Here is a 19,705-nt window from a genome sequence, read left to right as displayed (position 1 = left end):
TATCAATGTTTAAAAAGGTTCCATGACATTTTTTCATGATTTTTTGATGAATAGAAAGCATTTATTTTAAAAATTGGTAACACTTTAGTTTAGGGTCCAATTCTCACTATTAACTTGTGCATATTACTAGTATATTAGTTGTTTATTAGTGTTTATAAAGCACATATTAATGTCTTATTCTGCATGAGCATATTCTACATCCCTTAACTCTACCCAATACCTAAACTTAACAACTACCTTACTAACTAATAACCAGTAATTAGGGGTTTATGGAGACAAAAGTCGTAGTTGAGAATTGAGAACTATGAGAATTGGACCCTAATGTGTTTTGCATTTTTGTTTAATTTAAAGTTCTTGCTGAATAAAAGTATTAATTTCCTTCTTTAAAAATAAAATAAAATCTGACCACAAACTTTTGAATGGTATAGTGTATCATTGTTTCCACAAAAGTATTAAGCAGCAAAAATGTTTTCTTGAGCACAAAATCATTAAAATAATCGTAATTAAATCTTAATAATTAAATCTTAATTAAAATCTTAATTAATTTGACCGGTAGTCCAACTTAATTATATCAGTTTTTTTATTTTTTATTTTTATTTTTCATGGAACATTTTTCGTGTTAAAAATCCAAAAGCATGATGCTTCTGGACGGGGCTGTGTTTGGGTTTTAAGGTGTTGGTCTGCTAACTCCAGTCTTTAGCTTTGAGAGCGCTAATGAAGAACTTCAAAGGTATCACTGTCCCTCCAGGTCACAGCGCTCAGATTCTGTAATTAAAATACGTGAAATGCATGCATTCAAAAACAGAATAGAGTTTCAGTTGTGAGAGCACAGTTGGGACGAAGGGTTCAATTTGCATAATTTAAAGTAGCCTACTTTCAACTCAGCATTCCCTGTTTAAGGAATTTACTGTACTTCTAGCCTATGCATTTATTTAATTTATAAGTTTTGTTGATATGTGTCATAAAATAGATTAATAGAAAAAAACTAGAAACTCAAATTAAAGAAAATACTTTAAGTCTGTCCGTCACATTTAAATTAGATCTACAAAGACTGAATTATCATTTAATTAATTTCATATAATAAAGATCTTATGAAAGACAGTAGCGTGTTCAGTTTTCATCAAATACTGTGCAGTTTTTATCATTAATGTTTACATATTTTTTTAAAACACAAAGTAAAATTCCAACAAATTACTTTAAAACTGTTTCATACTCATATTTTATAATACCTTACATCCTGCATGTATGATTTAAGGGATAAGATTTCAAAGATCTGTCATTTTGAGATATATTCAAAATTAAAAAAATCTACATCCATGTCAGTGCAGTTCCTTCAGGCGTAGACCATCTGTAGCATTATAATAATGCACTGGCATCTAGCAGGCATTTGAAGACGTGCCCTACCTAAGAATGAGATCTCTGTTAACAGCCCAGAGGATTGAACTATGTGCTTTGGTTTAAGGCCAGGAAGAAAATTGTGGTGTTACATGTATAGCAATGTAATGATATAATAAACACTGCGTGTTAAATCATGCCACCTGACACTGCCTGCTTCAAAACAGAAAGAAATAGGGGCACTTAAAAATCTGGCAATGGAACAACACATATTCACATAACTTGTATTCAAGATACAGTACATTCACTCTGGTGGACCAAAATGTAAGAGTAACACTTTATAATACTGTTCCATCATTAATGAATACTACACTACACACAACAAATAAGTAATGCAACATTAACATTAACATTCAACTGCTATTAAAGCAACACTAAAGATTTTTTTTACCTTCAAATAATGTTTCCAAAACCGTATCAGTGTTTCATCAAGTCATTAACAGGGTGAAAGGCACTTTTGGATTCGCTTTGCAGCCCTATATCTGCTATAACCACACTATGTAAGTTTGTCATAGTGGGCAAACTTCCCCACGGGTCGCGCTTCTGTAGTTCGAATGAGACTACAAATTTAACTTGATTTACGTCAAGCGTTACAATAGTCATTATTTAGTTTTTCTTTGTTTCTGCAATAGATCGCAATTGTCGCAATAGATCATAATTTCCTGAAATCAAGCAACATACTCTACCTTGTCTGTGGACATCGTTCATTCCAAAGCTGGTGCTGGATAAACAGCGCTACTGTGTGCGACAGTAGGCAGCGGTAGGCAAAATGATTTACGACAGCGGAAATGGACAATTCCGCTTCCAACCTGTAGGGCGACCGAAGAGGAAAAGTTATTTAGTGTTGCTTTCAGTAAAAAGAAACTCTGATTAATGAATTATTGACGAATAGCATTCAGCTGAGTGAGGTACTTCACTATTAGCTAATCGGTAACTATTTTTCATAACTCCCAGAGGACTAATAAGAACTATTATAGGCTAGTTCACAATGTAAATTAATCGAAAAGTGAAGATCAGGGTACCTACAAGTAATGACTCAAGTATATCAAAATCCTTCAGAAGGAATTTCTAATTATTTAGAACAGTATGGCTACTCTAAAGTGAAAAGCATGATAACTCTAGAAATGATTGAAGTTATTGAACGCTTTTGAGGTCTGAGGTTTTGGATATAATGACTTAAGTGTTACTACATCCTTCTACAGAATTACTGATTACTTGGAAAAGTGAAGATCATGGTAACCCACTAGTAATGACTCAAGTGTTATACCAAATCCCTCAGAAGGAATTATTATCCAAAACTATCCAAAAACTCAACAACTTACTATGACTTCAATTTACAGTGTTACCAATTTATGTTATTTACTGGTGGAACAACATGAGAGTAAATGATGACAGAGTTTTCATTTTTGGTTGATCTATTTATAACTTTAATAACTTTTCAGCTTTGCTAGTGAATTTATCTTGTTTTGAGGAAGTTTTCTTGGTAACTACAATAAGGTCTCATTTGTTAACAGCAGTTAAAGTATTAACTAACATGAATACATTTGTTACAGTATTTGTTAATCTTTTTTTATGTTAGTTAATAAAAATACTCGTTCATTGTTCATTTCACAGTACATTACCTTAACAAATACATTTGATTTTAATAATGTATTAGTAAACATTGAAATGACCATAAACTATGATTAATAAATGATGTAGAAGTATTGTTCATTCATAGTGTTACCGTTTTGTTTTTGGTTTTTTTTGCTGGAAAAAGACGAGATACATTTTTGCAGCAAACTGAAATTTAACAATGGAAATCTTATTTTAACATCTGTTTTTTCTAGGTGATGTCATTTACTAGTATTTCAGATCTGCTCTAGACAGTAGTCTCAACGTCATCCTCTTAACATAGCGCAGATAATGAGTCAGTAATTTGATTCATGTCATTGTTCTGCTCGGTTGCTTCAGGCTACACAAATGTAAAAGAATGTAGTCCACTTCAGTTTTCATGTGTAATTAAGGCTAGGTAACATCTCTTTCGTCGAAACATGTCAGGTTAAAATGCTTTAGATGTCAAATAATTTTACTGTTCAGAAAAACACTTCAGAAGTTCAATACAGTAGATATACAGATAAAGCTTTTTCTTTCTTTCGGTTGCTGTCTTCGTAAAAACTTTCCCTCCGTTTGTGATCACATGATAAAATGCCCTCGTTCATGGTGTCTTTTTATGCATCATAACAGCAAAATTAAAAGATTGGATATTTGTACGTATGCATAGAATATTTAGTATTTATATATGATATAAGTATGTGATCAGATTTTTATTTATAATTAATTAATACTTTTATTCAGCGAGGAGAGGACACATTCAATTGATCAAAGGTGACAGTAAAGACATTTATCATGTTAAAAACAGATTTCTATGTATCAAATAAATGCTTTTCTTTTAAATGTTCTATTCATCAATGAACCCTGAAAGCTAAAAAAAAATCCAGTTTCCACAAAAATATTAAGCAGCACAACGGTTTTAAATGTTGTTATAAAGAAATGCTTAATAAAAAGGCAAATCAGCATATTATAATGATTTCTGAAGGATCATGTGACACTGAAGACATGGAGTAATGATGCAGAAAATTCAGCTTTGACATCACAGGAATAAATTACAATAAATTACATCAAAAAAGTCTAAAATGATTAACCTTTTTTTTGTGTTTCATTGAAATTCCTTTGTTGTGTGACTGAATTGAATTTCTTTGAATTCAAATTCAGCAATCTCTCTTCATGTATATTCGACATCTTGTTCACAGTCATTAGTTGTAAGGGAGCCAGTTCTTAAATTATGAATTTTGCCCAACGTTGACCTACATCTATGTGGGCAAGAGGTTTGGTTTCTGTGAAGCTGATCAACAAATGCATCTGAGATTAAACACCGTTTGCGGGATATTCATTATGTACCTTTTGTTAACATTGAGATGATGAGTTCCCTTTGCTAATGGAAGTCTTTATCACATTATGAGTCTGAAAAGCCATCAGGCCTCACTCTAGTAATTCATGATTTATCTTGCTTGTGTGATTGCCCCGAGGAAGTCTGTAATGGAAGAGTCTGAGGCCTCCTTTTGACAGAATACGCCTCCCACCCTCCTCAAAAAATGCCATTTCTGAAAGCCGGCTCATTTTGGAAAAGCTCTTATCAAATAAACGCACAAGTCAAATCTGTGGCTGCTAGCTGTGCCTTTTGACTGGAGCCGTCATGTGATTATGCCCGTCTCCTGAAAGTAAGGGCTGTTCTGCCCCTCCTTGCAAAAGAACATGGCAATCCACAAAGAAAAGACTGTGTTCAGGGACTTTTCTGCATGTGAAATGGTCCCCACCTACTAAGATCTAGTGTTAACATATCAGCCATTCAGCAGAGCTGCATCCAAACAAGATCAAGCCTGCATTTGGCCTGCAGAGTAAAAAAAAAATCATCCTTTCAACTCAAAGCCTCACAGCTTGGCTTTGCTGACAGGGGCATCTTTTTTCTAATTCTGCGTAAGATATTTTAGAAAGGAAAAAACAGATGTTAAGATGAATATCACTTTTGCATAATCTCAGGGATTTTTCAAAACCCCCAAGTATAACATTTGGAGTATAACTTGTGCTGTTTGTGCCATAAAAAAAAAAAAAAAAGACACTTTAAATCATGTGGCTTGTTGAGGAAATGCTATTCTTTTCTCCATGACCGGACTTATGATTTTCGAATAAAACAGGCAGATTTCAGAAAAATCCCACAGATTTAAATTGAAAAAAAAGGAGCCTTAAAGGATCATTTCTCGGTGGCTGAGTTTACATGTTGATGGCTCAGTCAGACTGAAAAGTCTTGATGTAAACCTCTGTTGTGATTGGTCTACCGCTTACGGAAAGTAATCGGCCATTACGATATCTGAATTTCAGCTCTGGGGGCTTCCTCAGCACTTACTGTACGATGTAACAATGGTGTCGGTTTTACTGTATCAATTCAAAACCCGAGTCTGTTTCTGCTGCATATCTTGTCAGCTGTGAATTCCCCCTTTAAGGTGCAGTCAGATTCATTTCAACATTTCAATTCCTTATAAAGGCGAAAGATTTCCGGAAACAGATTTTGCACATTTGTCACGTGAATTTGTCACGTTAACCAACAGAAAGCTGTTGGGTTTAAAAACGTTTTCTGTGTGACTGGTGTGTCATGCATTGCTACAATGAACATTTTTGCCCACAAAATTTCGGCACAATTATGACAGTGCCTTTAGTTATATCTAGAAACCAAAATATTATAAATTTGAGGGTGAGTTCTGTTCAATTCTGCCAATAAGTAACCACTTTGCAACCACCCAGAACCCCCATATACTGTATATTTGCATGGTTCCCAAAAAAGAATGAAATGATGCATTTTTGGAAATCCTTCTTTCCTTTTTTTTAAAGTCTCATCTCTTCTGACAGCTGTTGTCTGCCTCAGTCTCTCCTTCACTCCCCCGCTCGTTCTGTTGTCTCCACCCATAGCAGCTGCTCCCTTCTTATGGGCTACCATGTGAAACTGGCATAAACTATCCATGAAATCACTCCACCATTCTTTGCCAAACAACCCCCATATTTCTGAATGACTTCTCTGCACTTAACAAGATATAGCCTTAATCTTGACACAGTCCCTTATAGAATATAATGCAAAAACTGGATGCTTTACAGACACCATGAAGTCATGTCTGTTAGCTTTGAGGTCATCTATATGCTAATGTTATCCTAAAACCTGACAAATTCCACTTTGAGCAGAGATTCTTTTAAATTTTACAGTCTTTTTTCTGGCAAAACAAATCAAAATATTGATTTCTCATGCAGATGGTTGAAGGTTTGTTCACACCAACACGAATGTTCATCACAAAAATCACTCTCTGACAGTAGGTGGCGCTTATAGAAAAGCAGAAATACCTTAGTACACAAAGCTTCACAACTTCCGTTTCCGACACATACTTGTTACCGAGAAGTCCAAAAGTATTTACATTTTCGTAGTTTTATGTAACAGCAGTGGATCTGGTCATGTGACCAAAAGCGCAACTCCTATTGGTTGGCAAGCTTTATTCGCAATTTTTTTAAATAAATTGTCACGATGGAATGCGAATGTTCATATTGGTCTGAATTAACAGATGCATTTCATTCATTTATTCAAATTGATGTGTATCACACTGAATTTTCCCACTTAACATTTGTCTTGGTGTGAACAGGCCTGTAATCTTAAATCTGTGTTCACACTTTTCATACTGGGTTAGTAAATTAACCCTGGTCAAGATTCAAGATTTTACACTATACATTTATAAAACGACATTCCTAATTGGATATTTAAAATGTAAAAAACATTATTTGTATTAAGTAGAGTTGAAGTTTGTTATTTAATTTTTTTTATTCAGTATCAAAGAGAAAATGGGAAAAAATTTCAAGAATTTTACTACATGATATAGACTATAAGCTCATGGTGCATTAGCGGTGAGCAGTGATATATGAAAAACCTGCTAACTGTGGCTTCGTCTGTTTAGAAGAAAAGGTTCTATATAGAACCTTAAAAGGTTCTATAGGCGCTTCGTATTTGGAACCCCTAAAAGGTTCTACACTCTTAGAAAAAAAGGGTTCATTGGGGTTCTATATAGAACCATAGGGTTCTTTACTCAACTCCAAAGAACCTTTTATGCTAAAAAGGTTCTATAATGACAAGAAAGAACCCTTTCTTGGGTTCTGTATAGAACCTTTTAGGGGTTCCAAATATGAAGCGCCTATAGAACCTTTTAAGGTTCTATATAGAACCTTTTCTTCTAAGAGCAGTGAGCGCCAGATTCTCCATTTGTAGTTTCATTGAGCCAGTCTAATTTATCTGAGCTCAGTCAGTAGTCTGAATGAGATTGAGTGTGTAGAGGTGCAGTTCACAAAGCCCAAAGCACGACGCGCTAATGACCGCCAGTGCCTGCAGGCCCCTCTGCAGCACTTACAGCAATCTGACTGCTCCACACTGTAATATTAGCCATATTTGTTTGCTGAATTTGTCATCTCCTGGGCTTTGTGGCAGACCCGGTCCCCCGAACAGCTGAGCTCTAATTGCTTTTCTCGCTTGATGCTCATGGCCCACGCCGAAGGCAGGGTTCTGCTGATTTTGTTACCCTTGTCAATTGGGGGGAAATTGGGGACCTTGTCTCAAGCATCTCAGAGGAGCCCACGGGTTGACCTGTGCCTGCAGCTTTTTCCGTTTCTCCTCTAATGGGTTAAAGCAAGAGCTGTGCAGGACACCAGTCAAGCATGCATGTACTGTATTTCACGCTGTGTTTTATAATTACATGCTTTAGCTGTTTGTATATTTATTTATTCATCAGTAACAACAATATTATTTTTTAATTATTATTATATTTATTATTAGTAATTGTTTTTATTATTATTATTATTAACAACAATGTTATATTTAATTATTTAACAATAATAATTAATGGTTAATTGTTTATTATTAGTCATACTAACAATAATATTTATTTATCATATGTATTATTATTTTAATGGTTTATTATTAATGCAACTATTATTAATTAATAGTATTAATACTACTATTCATTATCTTATTTATTTATTTAATATTATTATTACTGATATTTATGTATTTATAACATAAAAAATAACAGTATTATTTAATTGATTACTATATTTATTATTAATAATTGTTTATTTTATTATTATAATTATTATTAGCAATTAATTATAATCATTACTGGTAAATTATTTATTATTAATAATACTAATTACAATAATATATATGTATTATATGTATTACTGTTGTTAATAGTTAATTATTACTACTACTATTCATCATCATCATCATCATATGTATTTATTTATATGATTTGTTTATTTGTATGAATTATTATTAGTGGCTATGGCTCATACATTTACTCACCCCCATGTCGTTCAAAACCTATATGACAAACCTCATGACTCTTTCTTTTGTGTAACATAAAATAAAACATTTTGAAAAATAGTTTTTGTGACCCTTGACTACCATTATATGGACAAAACAACACTGAGACATTTCTTTTTCTTTTTTATGAACTTTTTATTCATTACACATTTGAAACAGACCACAGACACAAACAAAAAAATGCATCGCCCCAACTTAAACTACACATATAATTACAACATATCCATATCAAACACTCTTTCCCACACATATCCAATAGGACACTGTACACAAAGGAGAAGAAAATAATAATAATAAAAACCTAGAAGAAACAACTTAATTCCATCAATTAAGGTCAACTACACATTGACATTTTCTAATTTTTCAAAGTACCTTCTTTTATGTAGGCTAGTACCACCTGGAAAATTAGGTATTTTTTGGGTGAACTATCCATTTTAACAAGCAGCACTCAAATTTTCTTCTGAAAGATCTAGTTATAGTTGTGGCGGTTGTTGAGGCTTTTCTTGATGTCAGTGTTGTGATTACACAAGTGAAGGAAGGAGAATTGACAGCTACATCACTATAACAAATTTGAGTAATGAAGCATGTCCTTTCTTTTGTACCCCAGCGTAGCATGGATAAGTGATTTGTATGAGTCTCAACGATCACAGAGAACCGTTTCCTCTTCTTACAAATCACCATTGTGAGAAATCAAGTGTGAGTTCAAGGTTATGGGAGACTAGTAGTGAGGTGAATTTAAACTGTCCATCAACCTAATGAAGATTAAAAGGTGCCAATTCTCCTGTTTAATACTTCATATTGCCCTCTAAGTATAGCCACCTGGGTCCCTATACAATGTCCCGCCGTCAGTCTCAAGAAACCACCAGGACTCTAGGGTCTACCATTACTAATGCCCCGCCCACTTCCCTTTGTGGTTTTCTGCCTTCTCACACATTCAACCAATCAGAAAGTAGCATGTCAGTGGTGGTCTTCCACAGTGATTCATTAGCCAAATATTGCCACTTCGGGGGATGCTATGGCAACGGCTGCTACAAGAGGTCAACCAAAACCATCCTCTCCCTCCTAACACACACACACACACACTTTTAGCTGTCACACTTATTTTGGAGATGCACTTATGTGGTCACAAGAAACATGGACTGTGACACTGTCAATAGAGGTTTGTTGAGAAACAAAATGTCAGAGAGGAAATTTTAAATCAATATAGTTTGTTACGAACAAAATGATAGAATCAATGCTAAACAGATTGCCAGCATATTGCTTACGACGAAATATTATTTACAAAAAATAGAATGTAAAAGAGTATACAGTATGCAATCATACACCTTTCAAACTGTAGTATGCATTGTTGTCACATGATGACCTCATTATGCAAGAGGCATGGTTATCAATAAAAATGGTTATTTTGCATTTGTAATCAAATTTTGTGACAAAAATGTCTTAAATATATTTGTATTTAGCTAATTTAGCTATTTTTATTAAAAAAGAAGACATTCAAAATGGCGGTTGAAATTATTTCTGGTTCATTCGTCACATTGGAAATTGAAGGTCAATCAAGTTCATTGCATTGTGGGATACAGTATTCCCCACAGTGCTCTTAAGCGACACACTTAGGCAAATGTTGTAGGTCATTCCTGAATTTTGCACACTTCGCACAGTGAAAATACTGCATACTGCAGAAATAGTAACTAGTAAATAGACTAGTGTTCTGTTAACATTATTTGGAATAGCATATTGACATTACCATACCATTAACTCTAGCACATGAGAAAAATATGACTCGTATTTTTAAATAGTTTTGTAGTTTTTCCCATCCACCACCTTTAGCCATGCACATAACACCGTGGATTTTCCTTCACATCTTACCTCAGCAAGCCACAAAATAGTAAATACAATCCTTACTGCTCCACAGAAACCCATGGCATGAATACAAAAATAACCTTTTATACCTAGAGGTCATGGAGGAGGGGTTTGGGGAAGAATTGTTCTCTCTTGGTCAAACTCTCATATTTCCTCTTAACGTTTGGCTGGGGTGAGTCTGACACCCCTGTTGTGACACGTACTGCTCTTCAGTCTGTGAAACTGGAGCTGGTGGGCATGACAGTCATGAGGTGGAGAATAGCCAGTCTAATCACATTACCCACAATCACTGGCTTTTATCGGAAACGCTTGGTGTCATGAAATAATATGGCTGGATATTTTCTGGTGTAGTGGCGTTACACCCATAACCTGCCCTATTGCCATGGCAGTGGCCAAATGCTTCCGTGAATAAGAAGAAAGAAAGCTCTTTAACAATCAGATTGGTGTTCTGACCTATAAGGCGGCTACAGGCTTGGAAGGCACAATGAAAAGAAAACGGAATATTTTTGACTTGGTGTCATTGAGAGATGATACCAGTAGATGTGATATTTGCCCAAAGGGGTGGTGTTAGGTGACTGTATACCCAGGTTGGGACTACAGGTGGCCGGTGGGCATGGAATCTAGTCTTTGTGAGGTGTCACACACACACACACACACACACACACACACACACACACACACACACACACACACACACACACACACACACACACACACACACACACACACACACAAACACACAAACACACACACACACACACACACACACACACACACACACACTCGCTGCATCATTACCATAACTGAACCAATGCAGTGGGAGGTCTCATTAAACCACATAAATCTTTAGAGATAATAATAAAAGCCTTGCTTGGTTCTGATTGCATACGTGATAAACCTGCATGCATTTTTTTTTCTTTAAATCTTCCACAGCTGTCTTATTTTTCTTTGGTGGGAACTGTGAAGACATTTAAAGGGCCAGATCCTCCCAAAATGCAAATTCTGTCATAATTTACTCACCCTCATGTCGTTTCAAACCCAAATGACTTCCGTGGAAATGTTTTGCAAGCTGTTCTTTTCTATAGTGAAAGTAGGCCGTGATTTGCCGTGAAACTTCTTTTGGTGAATCGTTCTGCTTAAAATGTACTTGTACTATTTCTTTAAAAAAATATATATATTTTAACCTGTTAACTGTTAACCTGTTAATAATAGTATGTCACAAATTCTGTTTAATGAACAGAACTTAACCCTTGTGCATCAATAACATTTTTTTTACACAGGTCCATAGTGGACAAAAATGTCCGTGTCAAAAAATATATAATATAAAAACATATTTATACAATTTTGAAGCCTTGTCAACAGAATGAAAGTTGTATAGTTAAATTGCCCTGGGATTAAAAATAGCAGTTTTAATGGGTTTCAATGGGGCCATTTTTGTCCAAAAGGCGCTGAGAGGAAGTATTTTTTGCACCAAGAGCAAACTCGATTTTTTTTTCTTTTTAAGGAAATTGCGGTAAATTAGTAAAATTCCAATAAAATACACACATGTGCCAACTTTTATGCAGTTAATATTAACACAGGCAAAGTGATAAAAAAAAAAAACAATGAAAAAGACCAAAATGTCCAAAAATGTATTTTTAATATATGATATTTTGTTATATAATGCAATTACATTAATAGTTCATTGTGTGTGGCTAAAGGGTACAAATACACAACTAAAAATCCATTGCATTCTATGTAAATAAATCCAGATAGTGCACAATGCCAGCATGGCAGTTTCGATTGAATCTTCATTCATGCTACGACATGAAAATACAGCATTCTGGCCAACACAAAATGTTTTGATACAGACAAACAACTTTTCAGAGCACAGTTTTCTAAAGTTTTCATCACTTTATGCAAGACCTCTGACTATGTCATCATACAATAGTTGCGTGTTCAAGCTAAAATCCTTAAAAGCAACATTTTTTCAATGTTAGTTTGTGAAATTAACATGTGTCTGATTATAGGAAGTAGTGGCATCTGTCTATTCGTGGAGTCTTAAAGGGATAGTGCACCCCCCAAAAAAATCAGTTGGCCATACAATGAAAGTCAATGGGGTCCAAATTTTGAATCTGCTTTTGAAGAAAGAAGTGTGAAGATGATTACATTCACAGAATTTTCATTTACTTTTTCATCTCTTTAATTTTGTTTCTATATATATTTCTTTAAAGATCAAGAAAATCAACAACATGAAAATCAAGCTTTTAATGTTGTTTATATGTCTATGTGGTGTTTTTAATATGCTTTACGACAAGCCATGTGCAAATTCATAAATCGACACATTGCTGAGTATTTTCTCCTTAAAACTGCGGTGAACCAAAGACGTGGTTTTCAAAAAAGCGGTTGGAAATCGCCCTTGTTCATACGTCACAAATATGTTGTAACCAAGATGCGGGCTTTAGCATATCATCATTACTATATGCTGCGAAGCAGGGGTGTCTCAAAGAGAAGCCATGCAGGTTATCCCTCTATATTTTTCTGTTGATATGAAAAATCGGGTACATTTAGCAATATGGTGGATATATGTAGGCCTATATAGCCCCTTTCACACAGAGATTCCGGAAAATACAAGGATAATGTGACCCGGCCGGGATTTGTCTCGGGATCGTTTGATTTTGGTTCATTCACACTGCCAGTGATTTTCCGGGATCTGTGAGTGCGTTCACACACATCCCGGTAAGATCCCGTAAAGACACGTCAGGATGAGACGTGTAACGTACGCGTCTACACTAACGCATCGCGTACCGTTCCACAAAGCTGCCGAACGATCTCAGCTTCAGCGCGGATAGTGAGGAGCTCGTGGTCTCTGCTTCGTTCCAGTTTGCAGACATTTTTTCGTTCTTTCTTTGTTGATGACGAACACAAACTTTCTAGAGTCGCGCGATGGCACGTGCGTCATCACTACGGCACACCCCTTACGGCATTGATCCTGGCTTTTGTTCACACAGGGCGCGTTCTGGGACTGATCCCGGCAATGTTGCTAGGTCCCCAACCCGGGATCGATGCCGGGATCAATCCCGGGACGTGTTTGCGTTCACACAGAAGGCACTCTGGCAATTTTGCGGCAATTTCCCGGGATCAACGCGCTGTGTGAAAGGGGCTTATGATGCATATTACGATGTTATATGCCTTTCTCCGCTGGCGTTCTTGTTCAAAGCGTTTCTAAGGATACTGATTTTTAGAAGACAGACTGAGGCGAACGGAAACATGGTTTGTGTTACATTAACAACACATTAGTAGCAGCTTGATAACGTAGTCAAGAAAAAGGCTGATCATATTAATTACCGTAATGTGTGAGAGCGAAATAAAACGCACGACCATTCTGATACATTGACTTAAAGACGAGCTTGTATAATTCACTCTTCCACTTGTTCTTCTGAATCTGGTTCAAACATATATGGCTGAATAAAACCAGTATTCCCACTTGCCATTGTGCAAATTTGCAAATTCATGAATCCCTGTATACTAAATGAAGCAGGGTGTAGAGTTACATTCAAGCTTTCACGGGAATTTTTTTTTTTTAAATATGTAATTTTGGTGATCAAAGATGAGTTTTAAGGGATACAATTATTGACTACAGGGGGACTTTAAGATATGTTGGTCAATAATATTTTCTCTGCAAATCGACCCACATCTTCTGTCTGCTGGAACCTGTTACACTGCTATGAGACACACAGATGGGCTGGTTAGATGAAGTAACTTGGACAAGATTTAAAAGGAAATATGCAACAATTCAGGAGAGAGGGAACAGAGACATGCAGTGAAAGAATACAGGGATTGGTTTAACGATGAATAATGTATAATAATACAGTAAATGTGACAGTGAAATGTATTTCTTCCTTTAGAGAGAGAGAGAGAGAGAGAGAGAGAGAGAGAGAGAGAGAGAGAGAGAGAGAGAGAGAGAGAGAGAGAGAATCTGAATTCTGACTGAGTCAACATCAAAGCTGTACGATTCTCTTTTTTTTCTCCCTTTGGTCATATATGATTTCCTTCAGCGGCCTCAAAGCGCACTTATAAGTCAGTCTGAGGGCTCAGTGTGTGGAACCCCTCAATAATACTGACCTGGATTTGGTTGACTGCCAAGTTTTGTTCTAATTACAGCTCAAGTGCACTCTTTAAGTTTTAAAATATTTTAAAATAGAGAGACTTTTCAATTTTCAATTGCATGAATGTTACGCTTACTCAAAATGAGATTATGCTCCAAGGTTTCAGATTTTATTAAAGGGATAGTTCATCCAACACTGACATTTTTGGTCATCATTTACTCACCCTCATGTTGAGGTGTCAAGCTCTAAAAAGAACCATCAAACCACCATAAAAGTAGTCCATATGATTTATGTGTAATATTACAAGTCGACAGTTAGTAGCTTTTGTGAGGAACAGAACAAAATTCAAGCTGATTCATTCATAATCTTTCTCTGAAAAGGACATAAACTTGAAAACACGAAGCTCAAACGTAAACTTGACTGAAACCATATTGTTTTTTTGACCAAATCTCATGATTTTGATGTTCATCTTGCATTATTTGATGTCATGTTGATCAATATTTTGGTTTGATATGAAACGCTTATTTCTTATTTATGTTCATAATACAGAGTGATTGTTTCGCTTCAGAAGAATTGAGTTTGTTTCATGTTACCTTTATGTCCTGGAGCTTGAAAATTTCCATTGCCATAAACAACAGTTTAATCATTCTTCAAATATCCTCTTTTGTCTCATACAGAAGAAAGAAAGTCAGGTTTGGAATGACATGAAAGTGTCATCCCTTTTAATTACGCTGTTTCTTTAACAAAGTTATGCATGACTTCAAATGATTTAGATTTTTTTTTTTTTACACGCCCACAATATGATTTCATTGTGTGAAAAAAGCCTCATGAACATTATGCAAAATGTCTCTGTGTTTTATTGAAGAACGGAGGTAATACAATTATTGAACATCAGGGTATGTAAACAATAACCACATTTTCATTTCATTTTTTTTTTACCATCTATCTCTATAAAGGTTATTGAAGATCTTAATAAAAAATGGGCTTTATTGCTGCTCCATTTATGCTGCATTCTCATCTTCGAGCTCATATTGTGGAAAAAGACAAATCTGTTTACCTTATTCCCCCTCAAGAACTAAATGAGCACTTGAGCTCATGAATGAATGTTGTGTTTTATGGCCCAGTTTTGAGTAAAAGGCGCATGGAATGATGGCAGGAGGCTGGGTAGACAGCTGGAGGGACAGCCCTCCTCTGGCCCGCTCTCTCTCTCTCTCTCTCTCTCCACACACACACACACACACACACACACACACACACACACACACACACACACACACACACACACACACACACACACACACACACACACACACACACACACACACACACACACACACACCCACCCCTCCCTCCAGCAGCTGTTAGCTAAGGTGATAGAGGAGTGGTGATAGCAGTAGTGTTAACAACCTGCATGCTGACACATTGGGTTAGAAGAAGTCCCTCTCCTAAACCAACACACAACCATCAACAACACCTCCTTTCCAGAACAATGTGAAACATTTTTCTCTCTCAGAAGTATTTTTTCATTAAAAAATTATAATAATTCTGGCTCCAGGAAAAATTCCTGACCAGAGACTTGACAGAAAATGCATAATTTAAATGATACAGCTTTTGTGTATTAGAAGTGGTTACATTATGGCGTTAATCAGTGTTTAATCAGTCAAATGATGCTAGAATCTGATATCAGAGCATTATTAAATTATAGGCTATCTATCAGAAGTCGCACTGACTATAATTATTTAAAATCAGTAGGCTATTATGCTACTACCAAATGAGAACAGACACAAATAGCACATAATCAATTATACACAAAGACCCTTACAAACAACTGTATTTGTACCATTGTACTGACCAAAATACTATGGTATTTACTTTGAAAAAAAAAAAAAAAACGTTTGGTAGCCTACATGTCAATAAACATGCTATTAACACGGCACCATGTCCAAAACATGCAAGGAAGGCACTTTTTGCTAGTATGTCACATATATAGTATATTTTGCTAGTATGTCACATGATATAAACATCAAGGCGTAGCCTACACTAGCCTATTCACGCGCGGGCAAAAAATATGATTTTAACCAGAATTATTTTGTTGGGTGGGGAGCATTAATTGAATGTCCCAAATTTCCTCCCACTCACAGTGGGACAGTACAATAGTGAACAGAAAGGGAGCATTTGCAACTCGACTCCATCTCCCTCCCTCTCTCTCTCGCGCTCCTCCTGTCCAAAACTGCTGAGCTCCTCTAGTGCGCTTCATTCAGATGGATAACTTCAGAAACATGGCTCTGCCAAACACTTCACTTTTACTGATTCTTCTTCAACTGTGCGCCATTGCGTGGCAAGGTAAGTCAATTTCACCTCATCTTTCCTTGCGGCGCTGTTTTGTTGTTGTTGTTTAATTTTCTGAGAAACTTTTGGAGCGTTACGACCGCGCGCGTTTGAATGGGATGCATGCGATTGTTTTAGGATGCTGCAGTTATACTGTACCACATTGTGCGGTGTTTAAAACATTCTGTTTGTTATAGCCTACAGGAATATCGTCTGTTTAAAGTTACTTAGACCACATTTGTAAAGTGTTTTTTACCTTGGCTTTGGTTTTCGCGTGAGAAAAGTCTGAAGTTTCTCATCAAAACACACTGCACGTGAGCTAATAAATACGTTAAGCTTGTTCAAACATAGAGACTTTATACTAAAAATACATAGTACTTGTTTGTACAGTAGGCTAATACAATATTGATTTTAAATAAGCAAAGTTCATTTTTCTCATTGTCCTTTCATTTTCGTAAACTGCATTTGCAGAAAACTGTACGTAAACTGTTAAAACTGGCCTTGATACAAAACAGCAGGTGGACTAAGTGCTTTAAAACATTTTTTTTTTCTCGAAAAACATCCTACAATTGGGATTTCTTAAAATATTTAATCGAATTACCCTATTATATCTAGTAATGCAAAGCAAATATGTATTTAACAAAGCAAATATTTAAAGAGGTTTCATGTTAATAACTAGCCAATTTGCAATTTCCTCTGGTGTTATGAAGTGGTTGAGATCATGGGACTGGTCACAAATACAGGCTTTGTGTGTCTGTCCTCAGATACAGTCTGTGGAACTCATTTATAGAGGGCTCAAAAATCTGATGATATGAGAGATTCTCACAGTGATAAGTAAGCTGTTCACAATATGCTACTCAGTTGTATAATCATACGTTTGTAGACCTAGATCCTCAAAACATAAAGCTTATATCTGTGCAAATTGCCCTGTAGGTCTCTTGTACATGACCTAGACGACTGTCGAACCAGCCCGTCTCATTAGGGAACAGATGATGGACCCCCACTGCATAATCCTCTCCTTGTCCATCCATATCTATCCCCTGTTGTGTTATCCGACTACTTTTTGTCCATCCTTTTTACACTGTTTTCCGCCTTCGTCGCTTTTTCTCTTTCTCTCCCGACATATTTTGTTCAGTGTGGATCTGGATGCTGGTTCTTCCAAAGATTCTTAACAAGCCCCTTTCCTACCTTCTGTTCACCCTCGTGTTAATAAGGTCCCTCCAGTTCCCCAGCAGATGAACCAAAGCTGTCTGTCCTGGGATTACTGAACACCCCGTTAGATAACTGCCCCTATGATTAAGAGGGGTCACCTTGCTCCCTCAATATGAGGGGGCGATTTTTCATCTAAGAACTTGACATTGAAAGTGTCATCCTTACAATTTATAGTGACTGTGATGTGGATGATAGAATATGTACTAAAAAAAGGCGTTGATTCCTTTAAAAAAAAAACAACAACCTTCTTTGTGTAAATTGTCACACAAATAACCATTTATTTTGATTAAGCATAAAAGACCCAATATTAAAACAGGATCAAATTACTGTGTATATAATAACATTATATATTAATATCACACACACACACACACACACACACACACACACACACACACACACACACACACACACACACACACACACACACACACACACACACACACACACACACACACACACACACACACAAACACACACACACACTATAATAGTAGTCAAAGTGTTAATAATATTATTAGGTCAAAATGATTAAATTATAAAAATAATTATTCATTTATAAGTCATTTAATTGTTTAATAGTATTTTTTTTCCTTTGGTGTAAACTGATAACCTGTTTATTTTAATTAATAAGCATAACAGTATCACATAGTAATACCATATTATAAATATTCATTTTATTAAATGTTTAATAATAATTCTGTCATTAATATTATTCATGAAACCGACATACTGGGCTCCTTTCACGGTCACAGCAAAAGTCAATGAGAAATATCTTCATATCAAGGCCCCGTCAATCAAGTGAAAACCGGAGCTCTAGTGAAAATCCTAATATAGGACATCCGCCAAAATATGCATTTTTATCAGATGTCCGTACTCGTTCCCTTAAGTTCGTGTGAGCTGCATTGTGTGCCAGCGACACAGATGCCTTGCCTTAGACTTCCTGCTTCCCATAGCAGCCCATGACCCACAGTAGAGGCGACACAATTGAGTGGCTGTTTCTGGTTTGAAGGGGTTTCTGCGCCCACAATCTTGGGTTGAGCCCCTGTCTGTCACTCTTGACAGTGAATGTCATGTAAAAGCCTGTGGGCTTATTGTTTTGGCCTGGCAGAAGGTGGAAATCAGTGAAGACCTCTATAGGGATAATCTGCATTGTTGTTTTGCAGTTCAGCTTCAGTGAGCAACAACGTGTGGATTAGATGAAGATTGAGACCCTTACATATTTGAGTTTAAACTGTCAGTATTTGCAACTATGTGGTGCTGAGTATATTGTTTATGCACAATTGTGTTATGAAACATCACTGATGCATATTGAATCTGACTGATGGGAAGGTTCATCTCAAGTTTAAGAGTTAATCTCTTATCTAATCCAATCACACTGAGCCTTTAATGACTCTTACCAGCAGGGGGCAGCAAGAAGGCAATTACCTGAACAAAACTAAACACTTGTGTTATTGATTAATCATGTATGCATGCAACACATAGCCTATGCATTGTATTTGTAGAACGTCTGTTTGATTGCTTTGAATTGTGCACTTGTTTCTTACACCATAACTCACATTTACTGCACTATCACTGCACATATTTACCTTTCGAAGTTCAGTTTGAGGTATGCAGTGCTAATTCATAGTGTATAGCTGTAGATTCATATCTTGTCACTATCACATTTATACATTTAGTCAAAAAGACATTAGCGTGTACTTGGATTTACATCTAGTTTCCTTTACCTCAGTCAGATAATTTCTTCCTTATTGTGACATGATCTAAGTGAAACATTTAAAGCCAGGGACTTCTTGTTGATTGGTTGAAGGAGATCTGAAAGCAGGCTTGCTTGCAGTCGAATGTAAGAAAGGAGTGGGGTTTAAGAAGTCCAGCA

General features: G+C 36.0%; 1 protein-coding gene across 3 annotated transcripts in view; it reads left to right on the top strand.

Annotated features, from left to right (window-relative positions):
• The window catches only part of mcama (melanoma cell adhesion molecule a), a 91,506-nt gene that overhangs the window by 8,719 nt on the left and 63,082 nt on the right, over positions 1 to 19,705 (top strand). Inside the window, exon 1 of one of the 3 annotated variants that reach the window (XM_079606027.1) lies at positions 16,460 to 16,632. The exons of 1 other annotated variant lie outside the window; for it this stretch is intronic. In XM_079606027.1, the coding sequence (XP_079462153.1) occupies positions 16,551 to 16,632 (82 nt within the window). In that variant the 5' untranslated portion in view covers positions 16,460 to 16,550. Of the gene's footprint in view, positions 1 to 16,459; positions 16,633 to 19,705 lie in introns of those variants that run through there. One more of the 3 variants, XM_079606028.1, reaches the window with a different exon arrangement.

This window comes from Phoxinus phoxinus, assembly GCF_949152265.1.
Source record: "Phoxinus phoxinus genome assembly, chromosome: 3".
Taxonomy (NCBI): domain Eukaryota; kingdom Metazoa; phylum Chordata; class Actinopteri; order Cypriniformes; family Leuciscidae; genus Phoxinus; species Phoxinus phoxinus.
Note: the sequence above shows the minus strand (reverse complement) of the source record. Positions and strands in the feature narration are given on the sequence as shown.